The sequence below is a fragment of the Sus scrofa genome, chromosome 14, assembly GCF_054392235.1.
Source record: "Sus scrofa isolate SSC_HxYL_T2T_F1_AM1 chromosome 14, Sscrofa_HxYL_maternal_Yorkshire_Landrace_v2.0, whole genome shotgun sequence".
NCBI lineage: Eukaryota > Metazoa > Chordata > Mammalia > Artiodactyla > Suidae > Sus > Sus scrofa.
In genome coordinates, this window is record NC_139396.1 from 147,238,625 (window position 1) to 147,257,508 (window position 18,884).

At 41.2% G+C, this 18,884-nt stretch overlaps 1 protein-coding gene across 16 annotated transcripts in view; it reads left to right on the top strand.

Annotated features, from left to right (window-relative positions):
* The window catches only part of TDRD1 (tudor domain containing 1), a 48,679-nt gene extending 32,630 nt beyond the window's left edge, over window positions 1–16,049 (top strand). For 4 of the 16 annotated variants that reach the window (XM_084994382.1, XM_084994377.1, XM_084994378.1 and 1 more), the window contains exons 17-26: window positions 625–735; window positions 2,258–2,428; window positions 4,546–4,821; window positions 5,140–5,259; window positions 6,647–6,763; window positions 9,808–9,975; window positions 11,670–11,897; window positions 12,922–12,968; window positions 13,051–13,143; window positions 15,581–16,049. In XM_084994382.1, the coding sequence (XP_084850508.1) occupies window positions 625–735; window positions 2,258–2,428; window positions 4,546–4,821; window positions 5,140–5,259; window positions 6,647–6,763; window positions 9,808–9,975; window positions 11,670–11,897; window positions 12,922–12,968; window positions 13,051–13,143 (1,331 nt within the window). In that variant the 3' untranslated portion in view covers window positions 15,581–16,049. Of the gene's footprint in view, window positions 1–624; window positions 736–2,257; window positions 2,429–4,545; window positions 4,822–5,139; window positions 5,260–6,646; window positions 6,764–9,807; window positions 9,976–11,669; window positions 11,898–12,921; window positions 12,969–13,050; window positions 14,135–15,580 lie in introns of those variants that run through there. The other 12 variants (XM_084994383.1, XM_084994380.1, XM_084994381.1 and 9 more) reach the window with 5 other exon arrangements.
* Window positions 16,050–18,884: the final 2,835 nt, after the last annotated feature.

Sequence of the window (18,884 nt, forward strand, 5' to 3'; positions counted from 1 at the left end):
TAAATCTCTCCATGTGCTGTGTCTTTCCAAGCACGTCTCTGGTGTTTTTCTTCGGTGGTTTGCTTTTCTATTCCGCTGCTAAACTGCTCCCACCAAGTGTTTTTTGGCTGCCTAATTTGATATTTTGCCACAGAGCCATTTCTTTTCTTAGAATACCCTCTGCTTTTCTAGCAAACAAGTTGTATTTCAGATTTCTCTGTGAAACCTTTAGCACACAGAGCTCACCTCTCTGGACTTCCTTAGCAGACACTGTCTGTGCCGTTCGTTTAGTAATTGCATACGCTCCTCAGGACAGCATGTGTGTAACTTTCTTTCTTTGCAGGCTTGTACACTGTGTCCTAGTCTGTGATCATGCTCTAGCATACTGGTGACAGTGCTATTATCATCAGGTCACTGTGCCCAGTTCATTATCGCTATGGGTTTACTGAGAATATTAACTAAATAATGACTTATTGCCAAATTAATTTTTTAATAAGGAAAATAAAAAGGCATTTGGTGTCCTTTATAGTTGTTTGGCGATATACCTGAGTTTTTATGATCAAAACATTTTCCAGCTTTAACGGAAAATCTATTATTCTGTATGTTTTTTAAATACTAAATTCTGTGTATGTATTGTGTTTTCAGCTCTAAAGAAACTCAATGACTTGAACAAATCACTAGCAGAATATTGCCAGCAGAAGTTGCCTAACGATTTTAAGGCAGAAATAGGGCAACCTTGTTGTGCTTTTTTTGTAGGTAAGTTGCAGTTGGTGTAGTCTTGACTATATTAAAACCTTTTATTTCTTGACATTCAGCCCTCATTTTTATTTATTTATTTGTTTGTTTGTTTATTTATTTATTTATGCTTTTTAGGGCTGTACCTGTGGCATATGGAGGATCCCAGGGTAGGGGTGAATCGGAGCTATAGCTTCAGGTCTGTGCCACAGCCACAGCAAGGCAGGAATGAAGCCACATCTCCGACCTACACTACAGCTCACAGCAACACCAGATCCTTAACCTGCTGAGCGAGGCCATCGAACCCGCAACTCCATGGTTCCTAGTCAGATTCATTTCTCCTGCGCCACGATGGGAACTCCAAGCCCTCATTTTTAGTATATATTTTCTTCCTGATGTTTAAGCAGGTATTTTTCATAATCAAAATTAAGTGAATGATGGAGTTCCCGTTGTGGCTCAGTGGTTAACTAATCTGACTAGGAAACATGGGGTTGTGGGTTCGATCCCTGGCCTTGCTCAGTGGGTTAAGGATCTGGCATTGCTGTGGCTCTGGTGTAGTCTGTCAGCTGTAGCTCTGATTAGACCCCTAGCCTGGGAACCTCCATATGCCAAGGGAACGGCCCTAGAAAAGGCAAAAAGACAAAAAATAAAATAAAATAAAATGAATGCTTAAGATTCTATGGGGTTTTTTTTGTTTTCTCTTTAGAAGAACCTCCAAATGATACTTTCTTACCTAAACTTTGTCAAATCCTTTTTTCCTTTCCATAATTTCTTTTTTTTTTCTTTTTTTCTTTGTTTTTCCTTTTTAGGGCTATACCCATGGCATAGGGAGGTTCCCAGGCTAGGGGTCCTGTCGGAGATACAGCTGCCAGTCTGTGCCACAGACACAGCAACACCAGATCTGAGCCACGTCTGTGACCTACACCACAGCCCATAGTAACGCTGGATCCTTAACCCACTGAGGGAAGCCAGGAATCCACCCCGCAACCTCATGGTTCCTGGTCAGGTTCATTTCCGCTGTGCCACAACAGGAACTCCTCCAGAATTTCTGATAATATAAAAGCTAGAGAATAGGAGACCTGTTCACTGCAGTTTCCTTGTTTCTTCTGGTCACCCTGTGCATGTTTATTTTGCAAATATATTTGATGACCTTCATTTCATTGCATGTTTTTCTGTTTATTTTTTATATTGCTTACCAGTAACAAATGAAAGTTCATTAGTGGGGAGAGTGTTATAGATCTTCCAGTTTGAAAAATATATTCAAGTTTACTAAGTCTTTTTCTTTCCTTCATATTTTGCTTATTGGATAGATTATGAATGATATCCTTAATTTACAGTAGATATGAATGTGTGATGCCGTGAAAACTTTGAATTTTGAGAATTCTTGGGATTTCTGAATGAAAAACTAAAGGTGTCATCTGGGAAGAGAGCAAATTTATTAGCTGCTTTAGGCAAAGGATTTTTTTTTTTTTTAAGAGATAAAAATTTTAAATCTTAATAAAAGGGAAATATTTCCTGTTAACAAATTGTGCGTTAAATCCAGGTGATGGTAATTGGTATCGAGCTTTAGTTAAGGAAATCTCACCACATGGAAACGTTAAAGTACAGTTTGTGGATTATGGAAACATTGAAGAAGTGATTGCCGACGAACTCCAAATGATCCCATCAAAATTTCTAAAACTTCCATTTCAAGGGCTGCACTGCTGGCTAGTAGGTATGGTGCAGAATAAAAATCTTCTCACCTGTCTTCTAATACTTAGGGTACATAAACTTCTCAGTATTAAGTCTATAGTTTTAATATTTTGTCTAAGGTAGAAGATCCTGTTGTACATTATAAAGATATTGGCTAAAATGGTCCGTGTTGATGTCAAAGCAAGGAAGCAGCTGCTTTTCTGTTCTTGGGATGGGAGTGACAACCGATGCCTTCTCTTGAAGGCATTTTGCAGGCCTCCTTAATGAGTCTCAGATAGCCCTTCCTTTTTGTCTTAGCAACTTTTTTTTTTTTTTTTTTGGTCTCTTTAGGGCTGCACCCACAGCATGTGGAGGTTCCTAGGCTAGGCGTCCACAGCCACACCAGATCTGAGCCATGTCTGCGACCTACACCACAGCTCATGGCAATGCCAGATCCTTAGCCCACTGAGAGAGGCCAGAGACGCAGCCTGCATCCTCGTGGATACTAATTGGATTTGTTTCCACTAAGGCATGATGGGAACTCCTGTCTTGGCAATTTTACTTCTAATAATTCATCCCAAAGAAATAACCTTGTGATTTCACAAAAGCATCCACATGGAATTCATTACACTGCTGTTAATCATAGCAAAACAACCTAAATGGCCAATAGTAGAAGTTTGATTCAATGAGGTTCCCTACGTAGTGGTAATCCCTATTTCGTAGGGTTCTTGTGAGGATTAAATGAATGCTTAGGTCAGGGCTTGGCACTCAGAAAGTTCTGTTAAGTGTTTGCTCTTATTACACAGTCATTAAAATGTTAAATATGTTATGGATTTGAAAAATGGTTCATGATTTAGGTGCAGGAAGCTAGTTATAAAAGAGATGCAGGATGGCATTGTGGTTAAGAGGACTGATGGGGACCAGCTCTGCTGCCTGCCACCTGTGACATCTTGGGTAACTGTTTGCAGTCTTTCTGTTTCCTTTTCTTCATCTGGAAAGAAATGGTATTTTTCTCAAAAAGGCATTAAGAATAAAAGAGATAGGGAGTTTCCATTGTGGTTCAGAAGGCTAAAAACCAACTGGTGGCCATGAGGATTCGGGTTCAATCCCTGACCTCACTCGGTTGGGTTAAGGATCTGGCGTTACCGTGAGCTGTGGTGTAGGTTGCAGATGTGCCTTAGGTGCCACGTTGCTATGGCTGTGATACAGGCTGCAGTTCTGATTTGACCCCTAGCCTGGGAACTTCCGTATGCCTCAGGTGTGGCCCTAAAAAGAAAAAAAAAAAAAAAAAAAGGAAGAAGCTATAAAGCACGTAGTAGTGCCTAGCATTATACCTGTTTTTATTATTATAAAAATTCTTTATAAAAGAATTATGAGTGTGTGCATGTGTGCATTTCCATTTGCACATGAAGATTGTGGAGGGTTGGATACCCGAATGTTTATCATGGTCATGTCTGGAAGCATTAGATGCTTTTTATTTTTCCTTTTGCCTGTTTTCTTTCTACTTACTTTATACTAAGTATGTTTTGAATTATTTTTAATGACTATGTTTTATGTCAGTGCTTTTTTTTTCTTTTTCTTTTTTTTGTCTTTCTTTAGGGCCTCACGCACAGCACATGGAGGTTCCCAGGCTAGGGGTCGAATTGGAGCTATAGCTGCTGGCCTACACCACAGCCACAGCAACACCAGATCCGAGCCACTTCTGCCATCTACACCACAGCTCATGGCAACGCCGGATCCTTGACCCACTGAGCAAGGCCAGGGATCGAATGCACAACCACATGGTTCCTAGTCGGATTCATTTCTGCTGTGCCACAATGGGAACTCTCGATAGTGCTTCTTAAAATGTGGCCTCTCCCAACCAGACTTCTAAAAGAAATAATTCTGTTTTTGCCTTTTGAGAAAAATGCCCAGTGTGAAGGAACATTACTGAGAAAAGTAAGGATGCATCCTGAACCTCCTAAAACCCTCTTGGGATATTTACAGAGGCATTATTTGTAACTCAGGCATAGGCACAGTAATATATAATTGATTATTGAAAAAAGACACTCAGAAATCACTGACTTGAACGGTAACCTTGGCAAGGGTCCAGTCCTGAATACTGGCAGAAATGTAGCTTTGGGGCACAGAATTCTTTCTAATGCTTTTCTTACTTGTCAGATATACAGCCTAGAAACAAACATTGGACTAAAGACGCCATAGCAAGATTTCAGACATGTGTCTCAGGGAAAAAACTCCAAGCCCGAGTGGTTGAAATCTCTGAAAATGGAGTGGGAATTGAACTCACCGATCTTTCCAGTTCTTACCCCAGAATAATTAGTGATATTCTGATTGATGAACATCTGGTTTTAAAAGTCAGTTCACCATGTAAAGTCTTAGTAAAAAACAGACCTGTTAACAAACACGATCTTCAAACTGATGCCTCAGGACTTCAAGGTAACAGTTTTTTAACCACTTGTTGTTTAAATTTGTTATCCTTTGCTTGTATAGGCTCTGAAAAATTTTCTGTGACATAATTTTCCTATAGAAATATGCCTTGTGGAAATAGATTAGTAATAGGTAATTAAAATTAGTTTAGCATTTATTGGAACATGGTTTTATTAAGCAAACACTGTCGTCATCTTTAATGTGGTTATCAGGTAAATGTGCATCACACAGCTCTGTATCTCTTAAAGTGTGAATAAATTGTTAATAATCAGTAGAATACTAAACTTTATCTTTTTCATGAGAGACCTGTGTTTCGTATGTTTTCAGCCATTTCTTCAACTGAGCAGTGGAAGACAGTAGAATTGCCAGTTAATAAAACTGTACATGCAAGCGTATTGGAAATCATAAGCCCAAACTTGTTTTATGCTCTTCCAAATGAAATACCAGGTAAGAAACCAAGCCAAGTTTGAGACCTGTTGATGCGGGTCTCTTGAACTGTACAGTGAATTTACCTGAACTCCTTAAGAAGTGAGAGGGAGGGGGGGGTGGTGATTTCTGTTTCACTCAATGTTTTAATTGATCATAACATTTAAGGAAATGTTTATTATAGAAACACAAATGTGAATGTGTGGAGCATGCCCTGAATGCAGCACCTGCTCCGCCTGGTCTTGATCATCTGCAGCTCTTTAGAACAGAGCAGCATCCTTGGTCACTGTATAGGTTCTCGTTTAAAAGTAGGTACTGGAAGTTCCCATTGTGGCTCAGTGGAAATGAGCTCGACTAGCATCCATGAGGATACAGGTTCGATCCCTGACCTTGCTCAGTGGGTTAAGGATCTGACGTTACCATGAGCTGTGGTGTAGGTCACAGACGTGGCTTGGATCTGGCGTGGCTGTGGCGCAGGCCAGCTGCTGTAGCTCTGATTCGACCCCTAGCCTGGGAACTTACATATGCTGCAGGTGTGGTCCTTAAAAAAAAAAAAAAAAGAAAGAAAAAAATAGGTACTTTCTCTATTGAATTGTATTTACTAAGCTGACCTTCTACGGCCATTAAGAGAATTTGAACCAAAACTCTCTTAGTTATGTGGAGAGCATACTTTGTGATCAGTCTATAAAATCACAGTGTTAGTGTGTCTTAGAAACTTAGGGAAATATTTTACGGTGGACCTAGTCATGAAGAAAAGTGGCATATAAATGTTGACTCTAATTTTCCTTTTTTGTTTCATGAACGTTAAAACATCTCTTCAGTGTACTTGAGCTTTTCCTTGTAGTGTCAGAAGTTGAGTTAGTGTAAGTTGGCTATTCAAAATAATTTGCATGTACTTGAAGGCTGGAAAAAGAATGACCTTTTTTTTTTCTTTTTTTTTTTTTTTTCAAATGGTGATACCAATGACTGCATTTAAATTTATCCGGCAGTATTACAGATGGTCATCTTTAATCTGTAGAGCAGAAGGCAGGGGCTTAGGGATTTGCTTTCCTGACAGCAACACATGATATGATGAGTCAGAAGTACTCTGTTCCATTTTATTAACCATAACACACTTACTGAAAAGTATACTGAACAATTGTACAGCTGTAACTTAATAAGTTTTTGTAGAGTGAGCACACTCGTGTCTCCACCCTGAGAGAGAAGTTAGCCCATCGGTGGCTTCCTTCTTGCCCCTTCCCCACAAGGTAACCAGTAGTGGTTTTATCTATCTTTAACATATAAATTTGTATTTTCATATCTGTAGGGTCTTTTTGAGTGAGTAGATTAGACATTCCTGTTTATATACCTTTATGAATAGTAGCAATGAAAATTATTTTTACAAAAGATTGCTTTTTATATATTTTAGAAGATCAGGAAAGACTGTGTGCATTGACGGCTGAGTTGGTAGAATATTGCAATTCTCAGAAAAGTCCATTGGCCTATAGACCGAAAACTGGAGATGCATGCTGTGCCAAATACACAGGTAAGATTCCTTTAGGTAAAGTATTAAAGGGAAAGGACCTGGTTCTCTCTTAGGTGAGATTATGTGGATTTTGTTGTTTTAGGTCTATATTTCCTTTGGATAGATGGAGAAATTAAGAAAGGCAGGGTCATTGGTTTTATTTGCATGTTGGAGTCATTTATCTTTTCTCTTCCATAGTCCTAGAGTATATTTACACAAGGATGTTGGTGAGTAGCTATAAATCTGTCAGTACTTCTAGATAACTATGTGGTAGATCAGTAACATTATATAAAGGCAGTTAGCAAATAATTTAGAGAACCTCAAATATACTAAAAAAAAAAAAAAAATTAAGTGCCTTAGGCCAATTCATTGAATTGGATAGTCTTTAGCCATTCTCAATCTGTTTAATACTTCATGTTAACAAATTTCTTTTACTAGCATAAATAGCATTTGTAGTGAATATTCTTGGGCAGAAATTTTGGTAGCTGTTTAATACTTCAGGATGAATTTTTAGGGTGGAAATTCCTGAGTCAAAGGAGGTAACCTGTCCTGTAAGTGCGGGAAGAATATTGCTCTCTGGGCATCTCCGAGAAATGTCCACGTGTGGCAGAATCTTGTGAGTGAGCCGGTTTCATCATCCCCTCACTAACAGTGGAGTTTAAATATTTTTAGTCTATTGCCCAAACAGTGTTCATTTTTACATTTAGATTTACAGTTAAAAACATGCTTATTTTTATTTTGTATGACAACTGGATCGACAGTATCTCTCTCTTCCCTACAGAAATGTGTCATAATTTTTGGTTCAGTAAGCATTCTGTATTATGGTATTAGGATTTCACAGCCTAGTCATGTAGTTACTTTAATCACATTTTTCTCTTGCAGCCTTTTTTGTTGTTAGTGTTGTACGTACTTACAGTAATAGCCTCCAGTTCTCTGCCGTGGTGTAAATTCTCTCCATGCACCTCATCACCTTTCGTCATAGCCTTCTGTTCCCCTCCTGCCTAGACTGCTTGCCCTCCAGCCCTGAACTGTTGTCCTGGAACTTTCCTTTCACCGTCTTGCTGGGGATTGTTTCAGCGCCAGCCCCTTTTGTTTGTTGACTTTCTCTCCCACCTCACCTTGTTGGCTAGACTTCTCCCTCCCTCATCTCACCTTGTTTTCTGAATCCTTTACTCTTTTTTTTTTTTGTCTTTTGTCTTTTGTCTTTATAGGGCTGCACCCAGGTCCTATGGAGGTTCCCAGGCTAGGGGTCTAATCAGAGCTGTAGCCGCCGGCCTGCGCCGCAACCACAGCAACACTGGATCCAAGCCACGTCTGGGACCTACACCACAGCTAATGGCCACGCCAGATCCTTAACCCACTGAGCGAGGCCAGGGATCGAACCCAAAACCTTATGGTTCCTAGTCGAATTCGTTAACCACTGAGCCACGCCGGGAACTCTGAAAATTTTGAATTTTGACATGACTTAGTATTAGCGTTCTTCTCACTGTCGTACTGAGTACTCAGTAGATAGGCCGTTTAGTCTAGAAATTCATGAGCTTCAGTTTTGAGAAATTTTCCTGAATTATTTTATTCCCTTCTTTCGTTCTCTACCCTGTTATGGACTCCAGATATTCTAATGTTGGACTTAAACTCATCTGAATTGCCTTTGTGCTTCATCTTTCTTCGTTTTGTTTTGTTTTGTTTTGTTTTTTTGTCTTTTTGCCTTTTCTTGGGCTGCTCCCACGGCATATGGAGGTTCCCAGGCTAGGGGTCCAATCGGAGCTGTAGCTGCTGGCCTACACCAGAGCCGCAGCAACGCAGGATCCGAGCCGAGTCTGTAACCCACACCACAGCTTAAGGCAATGCCGGATCCTTAACCCACAGAGCAAGGCCAGGGATCGAACCCGCAACCTCATGGTTCCTAGTTGGATTCGTTAACCACTGCACCACGACGGGAACTCCTCGTTCTGTTTTTTAAGAGAGCATCTCAATTTTATCTTCTAGCTTTTTTTATTTCATTTTTAATACCACATTTTTTGTTTCAGTAGCTTTCTTGTTAGTTGAGGTTTTAATACTGTCTTGTACTTGTCTCAAGGATGGAAGGTCATTTCTCCAGGATCATTCTTTTAATTTTCATGATCTTCTCTGTCCTTGGTCTGGGTTTCCCTGAGTTCCTGTTTGTTGGTTTTGGTCTTTTCTTTCACATCAGAGACTTTCTTCTACTACCTGGTCATCTTTGCTGTTCACTTTTGTAAGATGAGGCACTAAGAAACGAATTGGAAGCTTCTTTGTGCATGGGCAGAGCTTGTCTGCTTGGTGGGTATCACTGTAGGGTGACCTGGCTCTGCCGTTTCACTGGGAACTCCTGACATTTGTGTCTCGAAGTGCTTTTGCTTGAGATGCTTGTCTCCTGCCTGGCATGTGTGGTTTGCCTGACAGTGTCCTTGTAAACTTCCTCCCCTGCTCTGCCTTGTGTCCCCCAGTCTGTGGTCTCTCTCGAGAAGAAACTAGTCTTCTGCCCATGGGTAGGAGCAGTTGCTTGGAAAGGGGGAGTTTTCTAAGTGCTATAGAAGCACATATAAACATAAAACTGATCATTGTCTTTAGCAGCTTTAAAAATAGATATGTGTAAATGTGTTTATAAACTAAAGTTTATCACATGTCTTGGGAAAGTAACTCTGCTCCTCTTATCCTGTCCTCGTGTCAGCTTCATCTTGTGAATGAGGAGCAGGACTTCCTGAGCCTTGGTTGCTCGGGGTTTTAAGATGCAAAGCAGGATGCTTGTGTTGAGCTCTGTTAAATCACTTCCATTCGTGCCTTTGCTTTCCAGCTTCCGATATTACATTGTCTTTTCTCTTGTCCTCTCTCCTTGTGGTTTTAGGCCTTTTTCTGTTTAATCCTGTAACTGTCTTTTCAGTAGAATCTGCGAGGAGTCGAGGTGATGCTCGACGATTTAGCATGAAATCAGAAATCTGGGTACGAATTTCTAAGGGATGTAAATGTAACTGTGAATTACCGTCTTTAGGGAGGAGGACATCATTGACCAGTGTAACTTCTTACTGAAGATTCCATTATGTTTTCAGATGATGATCTCTGGTACCGCGCTGTTGTTCTGGGGACCTCAGATGCTGATGTGAGAGTGCTCTATGCAGACTATGGAAACATTGAAACTCTGCCTCCTTGCAGAGTGCAGCCAATCTCTGCTAACCACCTGGAGCCCCCTTTCCAGATTATTAAATGTTCCCTTGAAGGTAGACAATGAAGTCACTTTCTAATTTTAGTGTCTGTGGGTTTTTTTTTTTTTTAAGCTCTGAGTCTGAAACAAATGGGTATTTTTGTTTGTTTGTTTTATTTATTTATTTTTTTTTTGTTTTTTGTTTTTTTGTCTTTTTGCTATTTCTTGGGCCGCTCCCTCGGCATGTGGAAGTTTCCAGGCTAGGGGTCTAATTGGAGCTGTAGCCACAGGCCTACGCCAGAGCCACAGCAACGCGGGATCCGAGCCACGTCTGCAACCTACACCACAGCTCACGGCAACGCCGGATCGCCAACCCACTGAGCAAGGGCAGGGACCGAACCCGCAACCTCATGGTTCCTAGTCGGATTCGTTAACCACTGCACCACGACGGGAACTCCCCAAATGGGTATTTTAAGCAGCTGCCCAGACTTCTGAAGATCAAGCAAAGTTTACCCCCCAAAAATCTCATCTTTCATTCTTTGATTCTCACAGAAATTATATACATTTGGTTCCATCTTTGTTTTACTGATTAGTTTCAGAGAGTCGAGTCTCAGAGATTCTGGTTTGCCCCAGGTTGCATGGCTAGTAAGTGGCAGGGCCAGGATGAACTGCGGTCAGTCATTTGACCTCCCACGTGGGGTTTTTCTGCTTTGTCTCAGGGACTGGAGACATTCAAATGACACCATTTGGAGCTACTTTATTATTAACATTATATCTGCATATTTATTTAGTTCTTCAGTTGTAATTTGAATAAAAGGAACTAAAATGCTACAATGGCTTTTTTTTTTTTTTTTTTTTTTTGTCTTTTTGGCATTTCTTGGGCCGCTCGCACGGCATATGGAGGTTCCCGGGCTAGGGGTCGAATCAGAGCTGTAGCCTCCAGCCTATGCCAGAGCCATAGCAATGCAGGATCCGAGCCGCGTCTGTGACCTACACCACAGCTCACGGCAACGCCGGAACCTTGACCCACTGAGCAAGGGCAGGGATCGAACCCGCAACCTCATAGTTCCTAGTCGGATTCGTTAAAACCACTGCGCCACGACGGGAACTCCTACAATGGCTTTTTATCCTTACTCCTGATTTCTTTACCCAGAGGTCCCAGTGGATAATAATACACTGATTTGCCTCACAGTTCACTTTGGTTTTGACTCAGAGTCGGAAAGTTACCTTTATTCTTGTTTGCTTCTCCCATTAGAATGTAAGTCCACAAAGGCAGACATTTGTCTGTTTTGTGGCTTCTTGATCTAAATTAGCACTTGACAAACAGTGGGGATTTAGGAATATTTATTAAGTTTTTTTTTTTTTTCTTGCTTTTTTAGGGCCACACCCATAGCATATGGAGCTTCTCAGGCTAGTGATCCGATCAAAGATGAAGCTGCTGGCCTATGCACAGCCACAGCAATGCCAGATCTGAGCCGCGTCTATGACCTACACCACAGCTCATGGCAACACCCGATTCTTAACCCACTGAGCAAGGCCAGGAATCGAACCCGCAACCTCATGGTTCCTAGTCGAATTTTTTTCCACTGCACCACGCTGGGAACTCCTAAGTTTGATTTTTTTTTAATGCAACAGTAAAAGTACCTGAAAACATACCTAAACCTAGCTCAACTCAGTGAGCCTGTTGCTTGTTATCTTTTGATAACAAGTAATTTATCTAAATATTCTCTTTGAGAGACTCAAAGATTATCACTCTGTTTCTGTTTCCAGGGATAATAGAATTGAATGGAAGCTGTTCTCAACTACTGCTAGAACTACTGAAAAATTTCATGTTGAATCAGAATGTAATGCTTTCTGTAAAAGGAGTGACCAAGAATGTCCACGCCGTGTCTGTTGAGAAGTGTTCTGAGAATGGTACCGTTAGTATAGCTGATAAGCTGGTGACATACGGTCTGGCAAAACACATCACGTCTAAGAAGCAAAGTGCTTCACAGAAAGGTATTTTTTTTCATGTTGAGTTCACAGCAGACGTAAGTGTAACCAAGAACAGATGTAACCTGTTCAGTTGACTGGCTCTTGCCTTATCCTCCGGGGTCGCATTCCCTCTGTCGTCCTCCTCCATACACCCAGGGCCTGGGGGTTGACTCCTGTGGCCACCTCAGAGGAACTGCCTGGGAGGAAGCAGGCTGCCAGTCCAGATTTTTCTTAGATCAGGCTCAGCCACACAGTTGATAGCATTGATGCTGAGAGCTCTAGATTTATCAAGAGTGACTTCCAACTTTCTCTTGATCCTGATCAAAGTGAAAAGAACTCATGTTTTTGAGAGTGGGTCTTCCTAGTTTTTTCATAAGATAAAAGCTTATGGCACGCTTGCCCTCAACTGAAAGGAGACATGCCCTGTATGATAGGCAGAAGACTTTGGAGGTGAGGGCACTCACTCGGTAAAACCCAGGGCATGGTAGTAGATAACATTAAAGCCCAAATTATAAGTTAACAGATCAAGGAGTTCCCTGGTGGCTCAGTGCATTAAGCATCCAACATTGTCACTGCTGTGGCACAGGTTTGTTCCCTGACCCAGGGCATGGCCAAAAAAAATGAAATAAAAATACTGGGAGTTCCCATTGTGGCTCAGTGGTAATGAACCCAGCTAGTATCCATGAGGACGCAGGTTCGATCCCTGGTCTTGCTCAGTGGGTTAAGGATCCAGCATTGCCAAGAGCTCTGGTGTAGGTCGCAGACATAGCTCAGATCCCACGTTCCTGTGGCTGTTGTGTAGGCCAGCAGCGACAGCTCTTGTTTGGACCCCTGTCCTGGGAACTTCCATATGCCGTGGGTCTGGCCCCTAAAAAGACAATTCAAACAAATGAAATACCTATGGAAAAAGGTTAACCAATCGAGTCCTTTGTAGTCAGAAAACATCTGTCCTGATGGGCAAATCTGTATATGTTGAGACTCCAGGTTTGTTTGTTTGTTCTTCCTGTTATGTGTAGATTATCTAATGGCTTTTTGCATTTGCCTTTAGAAAAGACAAACAGGATGAATTGCTGCTGTACAGCATTACAGAAACAAGTGGGTAAAATTTCCTTTAAGTGAAATCACATTTGGCGCATGTTTAGGAATGAAATAACACTCTTTCTTTTCTCACCCTCAGGTTGAAAAACATGAACAGATTCTTCTTTTCCTCCTAAACAATCCAACCAATCAGAATAAATTTATCGAAATGAAAAAATTGTTAAAAAGTTAAGTAAGTTGTATTTGATGTTTTTGCCCCTCTGTAACCACCAGCAGGACGTCTCCAGCCGTGCTGTCAGGGCAGGGCTGGGCTAGGGGGTGAAACGCATTTTGCGGCTATACTTTATTTTGTGGTCTAAAGCTCTTCGGTCCGGCTGTGATGTTTTTGCTGCCTTCCTAGGTTTTGTTGGGTGACCTCCCTTTGATTCTGCTGGTGGGACTGATGGCGGTCCAGGTTGCAACTTCCTTTCCTTCCTGTGGTTTGACGTAGAGAAAGCTCTTGATGCTATGTGCAGGGACTTGTGAAAATTGTTGTGAGGTCAAGCTTACCCTGAAATTCTTTTGTGTCCAGAGTGAAATTACCTCTACCTTGCATGTACTTCTATAAAAACATTTAGCACTTCTTGTGAAGAGGGGCCAAGAAGGGAAAGTGGGCTGCAGTGGTAGTGTATTTCATTTCAAAACAGAGCATACCCTTCCTCTTTGGCTGCGGTGACTCTGGTTAAAGAGGATATTGGTGAGGTTTGAATAGTGGCCCCCCAGCTTTTTTACTGCCTGGGATCCTTTGTTCTAAGAAGGCCCTCAGAAATTACTTGGTGATCAGTAGCCAATTAGAACCTTTGCTCAAAATGAAATTGCCCTGGCCATTTTGAGGTGGTCGAATTCCAGCCGAAAGCAAAGGAACTTTGACTTCATACTTGCATTCTTGTGGGCCAGAGTGCAGTGTGTATCTGACCGTTTGCAAAATCCCAAGGTCATACTGCTCTGTGGGGCTCTGTGTGTGTAGCAGATCTCAAGGAGACACCTACCGGGGTCAGGCGTATGCTCCATGTGTGACGGATGGTTGTTTTGTTTGTTTCTAAAAAAGTACGGCTAAGTTCTAAGGTAAATGTCATTCATGCATGATCAACAGTTTGATTCTCCTGATTTATCTTGTGATGATTTATTGATTTTAGTTCACAAGTTTTGGTTTATTTTTAATAAATTCAGACTTATAATTGCAATTACAATTTTCAGTCCTTTCTAATGCATCGTTTTAATGCTGACTGCTGTTTCATGTACTTGAGTTTAAAATCTTAAATTTAGTGATAATTTAAATGTCATAGATTGAGGAACATGCAATGACAAGAATTTCTGGAATTTAGTCCTAGTGCCACATTATCATATTTTTAATCAAGTTGATTAACTTGTGTATGTTTTTATCTCTGTATCTGTGCAGTAAGCTTTTTTTCCGTAAGAGTATTGGGAGTGCTTGAGTACACAACTTCAAATGAAACCTGTATTTTCTGTTGTTTCTAAGTAGATTGAAGATGTTACTTAAAAGCAACAAAACAACCAAACAAAATGCTTGATTTAAAACATAGTAGTTGAATTGGCTTTTCCCCTTTTGTGGGAATCAATATGTATTTTGTCTACCTTCGAATACAGTATAATACCATCTATTTGGGTAGTGCCTTATTTAAAAAGCACTTTTACATCTGGTCACATAAGCTTCATAATATCCTGAAGATTAGTAAAAGAAGGTAGACCTCATTTTATAGATGAGAAAATGAAGGCTCAAGGAGATTAAACGGCTGCCTCCAAATCACACACACAGACTGGAAAGTGGATCTTAGTACTCACCAAAGCTGCGTTCTCTGTACTGCCCTTTGCTGCTTACCCCTGTGTGCTGTGCCACAGTAGATTGGCTCTGAAGGGCATGGAACTAAGGGGTTATATTATTGGCGAAAATTACATACATGGTTCCTTAAGCATTCTTCCTTTATTGTGTTGAAAATATGGTTGAACGTTTAGTTGTTTAAATCATTCTTCCTTGAGATAGAGAAAATGTGCTTCAAGTTTCAGTGTCTCATTATCTCTGGAGAAGTTTAATTTGTTAGTAATTGTAAGATTGCTGAGCTAGGAGTGAAGCGAGATTAGAGAACATAAAAGTCTCTTATTACTCAAAAGTGATCAGTATTTCAACATGCAAGTTAATATAAAATATTTTTATATTTCAAAGGAAGCTATATTTTATATATGTGAAAAGGAATACAAACAGCTATACTGAACATAAGGCGCTATTATGGTCATGGTGAATTTTTTTAATTGGCAGATCTTATTCATTTTTTACTTCATTTATTTGCTTTTTAGGGCCACACCTGCGGCATATGGAAGTTCCCAGGCTAGGAGTCAAGTCAGAGCTGCTGCTGCTGACCTGTACCACAGCCACAGCAATGCTGGATCCTTAACCCATTGAGCAAGGCCAGGGATCGAACCTGGGTCCACATAGATACTAGTCAGGTTCGTTACTGCTGAGCCACAACGGGAACTCCTGGCAGATCTTATTTAAATGTGTAATTTCTGTTAAAAGTGAATATTTGGTTTGCTTGTACTTAAGATAGAAGTTAAGAACCATAGTGATTGAGTTTTTATATAAGGCATAATGATAGCCGATTTTTCTCTTGCAGAAACAGTCTCTGTTGGAGATAAACACTTATGAGAAAGGAAACAGCGAAGGCTAGACTTAGGAGAGAAAGTACAGCGTCCTGTGTTTTGTTTATTGGAAACTTTTTCTTTAATGACCTTTTGTGCCTTCACTTTTGTCTGCTTACCTTTCTCTTCTTGAAGCTGGGTAGTTTTATTTTTTCCCAAGTTCTTCTTTCCAAATTAAGCCTTGCAGAAAAGATTTCTGCCAAATGCATGGGAATATTGGGAAGGGGATATATAGGGGCTTTCTAGTGTACATACAGTCTTTATTACTTAAAGGTGCTGAAGAAACTGTGGCTCCAGGTTAATGCTGGATAAACCTGGTTGATGGATACACGAGTTTTATTTTTTGGACTTTTCTATATGTTTGATGTATTTCATAATAAATGCCCTGCTCTTCCTGTCATAATCTGCTTCTAACACATAATAAATGTTCTTTGGTTTGTTGTTGCTCCAGTCTCTGTCCTTCTTTCCCTGTCCACTCTGAGGGCATCGGCTTCTTTCTCTTCGTCCCTTGAGCACAGAGTCTGCCCTTGGACTCTCAGTCACCCAGACCGGGGGAGGCACTTTCTCTTTCTGCTCCTGCCATCCGTGTATACCTTTCCAAATCTATAGGCATTTAGGTTTTTAGTGTAGATAGAATTTACATTTTCTGAAGCACAAATACAAGTAATAATTTAATAAGTTAAAAGGCTTAACTTAGAGTATATATTTTCCTTAAAGCACACAAAGTCATCTTAAACTCTGAATTCACATGTGCAGAATTCTGGGCCAGCTGATTTTCCTGCCAGCCCATGAAAGTTTACATTTGCATGATTCGAGACTATGACAACCTAAGATGTTGTCACCAACTCAAAGAAGAAACTTGACTTTTTTTTTTTTTTTTTTACTTCTACTGGTATTGTGTGTCAGCTAGATTAAGTGGAGTGTTTTATTTATGTATAAAGTTCAAACATTGATATGCTTCTGTTAATAAAAATTTAAGGAATTCTGCGCAATAAAATCCTTTTACTTCAAAGCCAGATTTCCCTTGGGTTCTTATTGCCAGTAGCATTTTGCCAACTTCCTTTGCTTACTGGCACACATACCCCGAGCCCTGGATGCTTAGTGTTTGTTTGTTTGTTCTTTTTTTTTATGGCCACTCCTGCAGCATATGAAAGTTTCCAGGCCAGGAGACTTTGAATTCAAGCTGCAGCTGGACCTATGCCGCAGCTGCTGCAGTGCCGGATCCTTCAACCCACTGCACCAGGCCAGGGAGTAAACCTGCACCTCTGCAGCGACCCAAGCCGCTGCACTCGGATTATTAACCCACTGCCCTACAGTGGGAACTCTGATGCTTAGTGTTTTTATACTCTGTTCAATTCCAGCCACAGTGAAAATACACATGAAAACTGTACAATCCCGGTATTGGAGGGAAGCAAATGAAAGGACGTGTTAAAAATTTAAGTCAAGGTTCATCAGATTCCAAGGTTTTATCACATGGTGCTTGCTAGACATTTGAATCAAACTGGTTTAAATGGAGTTTTACATTATTTGGTGGTTTGGCTATTTGCCTCATTCCCAAAGAGACGCTAAGATGATTGGTAGCGCTCATCTCACAAGTGGAGAGAGGGGTGGGTTAAATGTCTCCTGGGTTAACTTGATGTGTTCTCATACTGAACGACATCTTTTTGGGTGGAGTAGATTAAAGAAGTTTCCTACTTTCACATTAACTCACGTGGTTACTGAGCTCCAGCTGTGTGCCTCCCCCTGGGGTAATGCTGTGTTTATTTATAGTTCAGTAGGGCCATGGATGGCCCATCACATCTGCCAGTCCCAGTGTTGAGGTTCCCTCAAAACGCCTAGTCCAGATCCAGAGATTCTTACCACGGATTAAGTGGGAAGAAGTGGGGGGAGATGACCTTTGATGTGACTTCCCTTTTGGTAGAATTTTCTTTTAATTAATTTTTTTTTTCCCTAGGGCTGCTAGAAATGTAAAAGGTTCAAAATCGAGAATGAGGGTGATGAATAGTCTGAACTCACTTTTGCTAGGCAGTAAATGCTCCAGAAAACCAATGTGTGAGGACCCTTGTCCGCAGGGGCCCAAACTGCCCAGTTCTAGGGGAGGAATAAAGTCATTGTGAGGCCTGCTACTCTGAGGCTGCCAGCCCCAAGCATAGACCAGGAGTGTCACCAGTGGGTTCATCACCAGTACAGCTGTGGCCTGGTTTTTTGGCAAGGTGAGCTCTTCCGGGGCAAGCCCAAGCCTGGCACCTGGGCTTCTCCCTCACCAGGGCAGGTGGTTTTGTCACCAGACTTGTGCCCAAGCAGTGCTTCCCCATTAAACACAGAAGACTCAAGGATGCTTTTTGTTTACTTTGTGTTCCCAGATGAAGGGAATTGGAGGGCAGCCTGTGGCTCCAAACATGCAGTTAGGAGTTGCAGGATGGTTTACTTGCTGGAATCAAAGGGAGGTTCAGATACAGTCAGACTTCTGCCCTTCTGCATGAGGTGAGCATTGTGGACAGCTCACCCGGAGAGCTGCTGACAGTTTTTCTGTGCCTGAATATTTTGTTCAGGTTACCTTTTAGGCACTTTAGTCTAACTTCCCTAGGAAGGTTCTTGAATATTGACACTAGCTTTCAGATAACCTCAAATTGGTTTTATTTAAGACTTTATAGCTGCCCAGTCTCAGCCACTTTCCTATCTTACCTTCAGAGGTGATGCCGTTTTTAAGGCTTGTCATTGGTAACATCTTGAGGAGGAGGTGCCTACCTCCTCTGGTAGGGGCCCTCCAGGAAGTGGAATGGACTGTGAGGTTGACTGTAAGTCAGGCAGAGCCTGCTCTGTCACCTCCAAGGGTGCATCCAGATTCCTCTCAAAATGCTTTCAACAAATGCTTATGTTAAGGTGTGCACAAATATATGAAAACTAAAGACAGAAAATTTGGAAGTATTGAGTTTGAAGTAGAGTGCTTATGTGGTCTTGGGTGTTGATGGACTAAATGTTACCCAAGGCTTTGCCTTTGTAGACATTCCGTGTTGACTTGATGCTGCCTCAGAAAGCATCACATTTCCCGAAAGCAAATCCATTAGAACCTTGTGTGTAATTCTTCTCACTGTGGTAAGGAGTTGTGATGCTTTACCCTTCAGATTTGGGGCAAGAACCGATTGTTCTAAGGGTCTTTAGCTTTGAGATGGCAGTTGTTTCTCTTCCTCATGTCTCCCTGCTCCGCCTTTGTTCTCGCTCACTGCCCTCAGCTCCACAGTTTTTGCTCTGGCTTAATTTGCCGCCTGTGGAGTACTT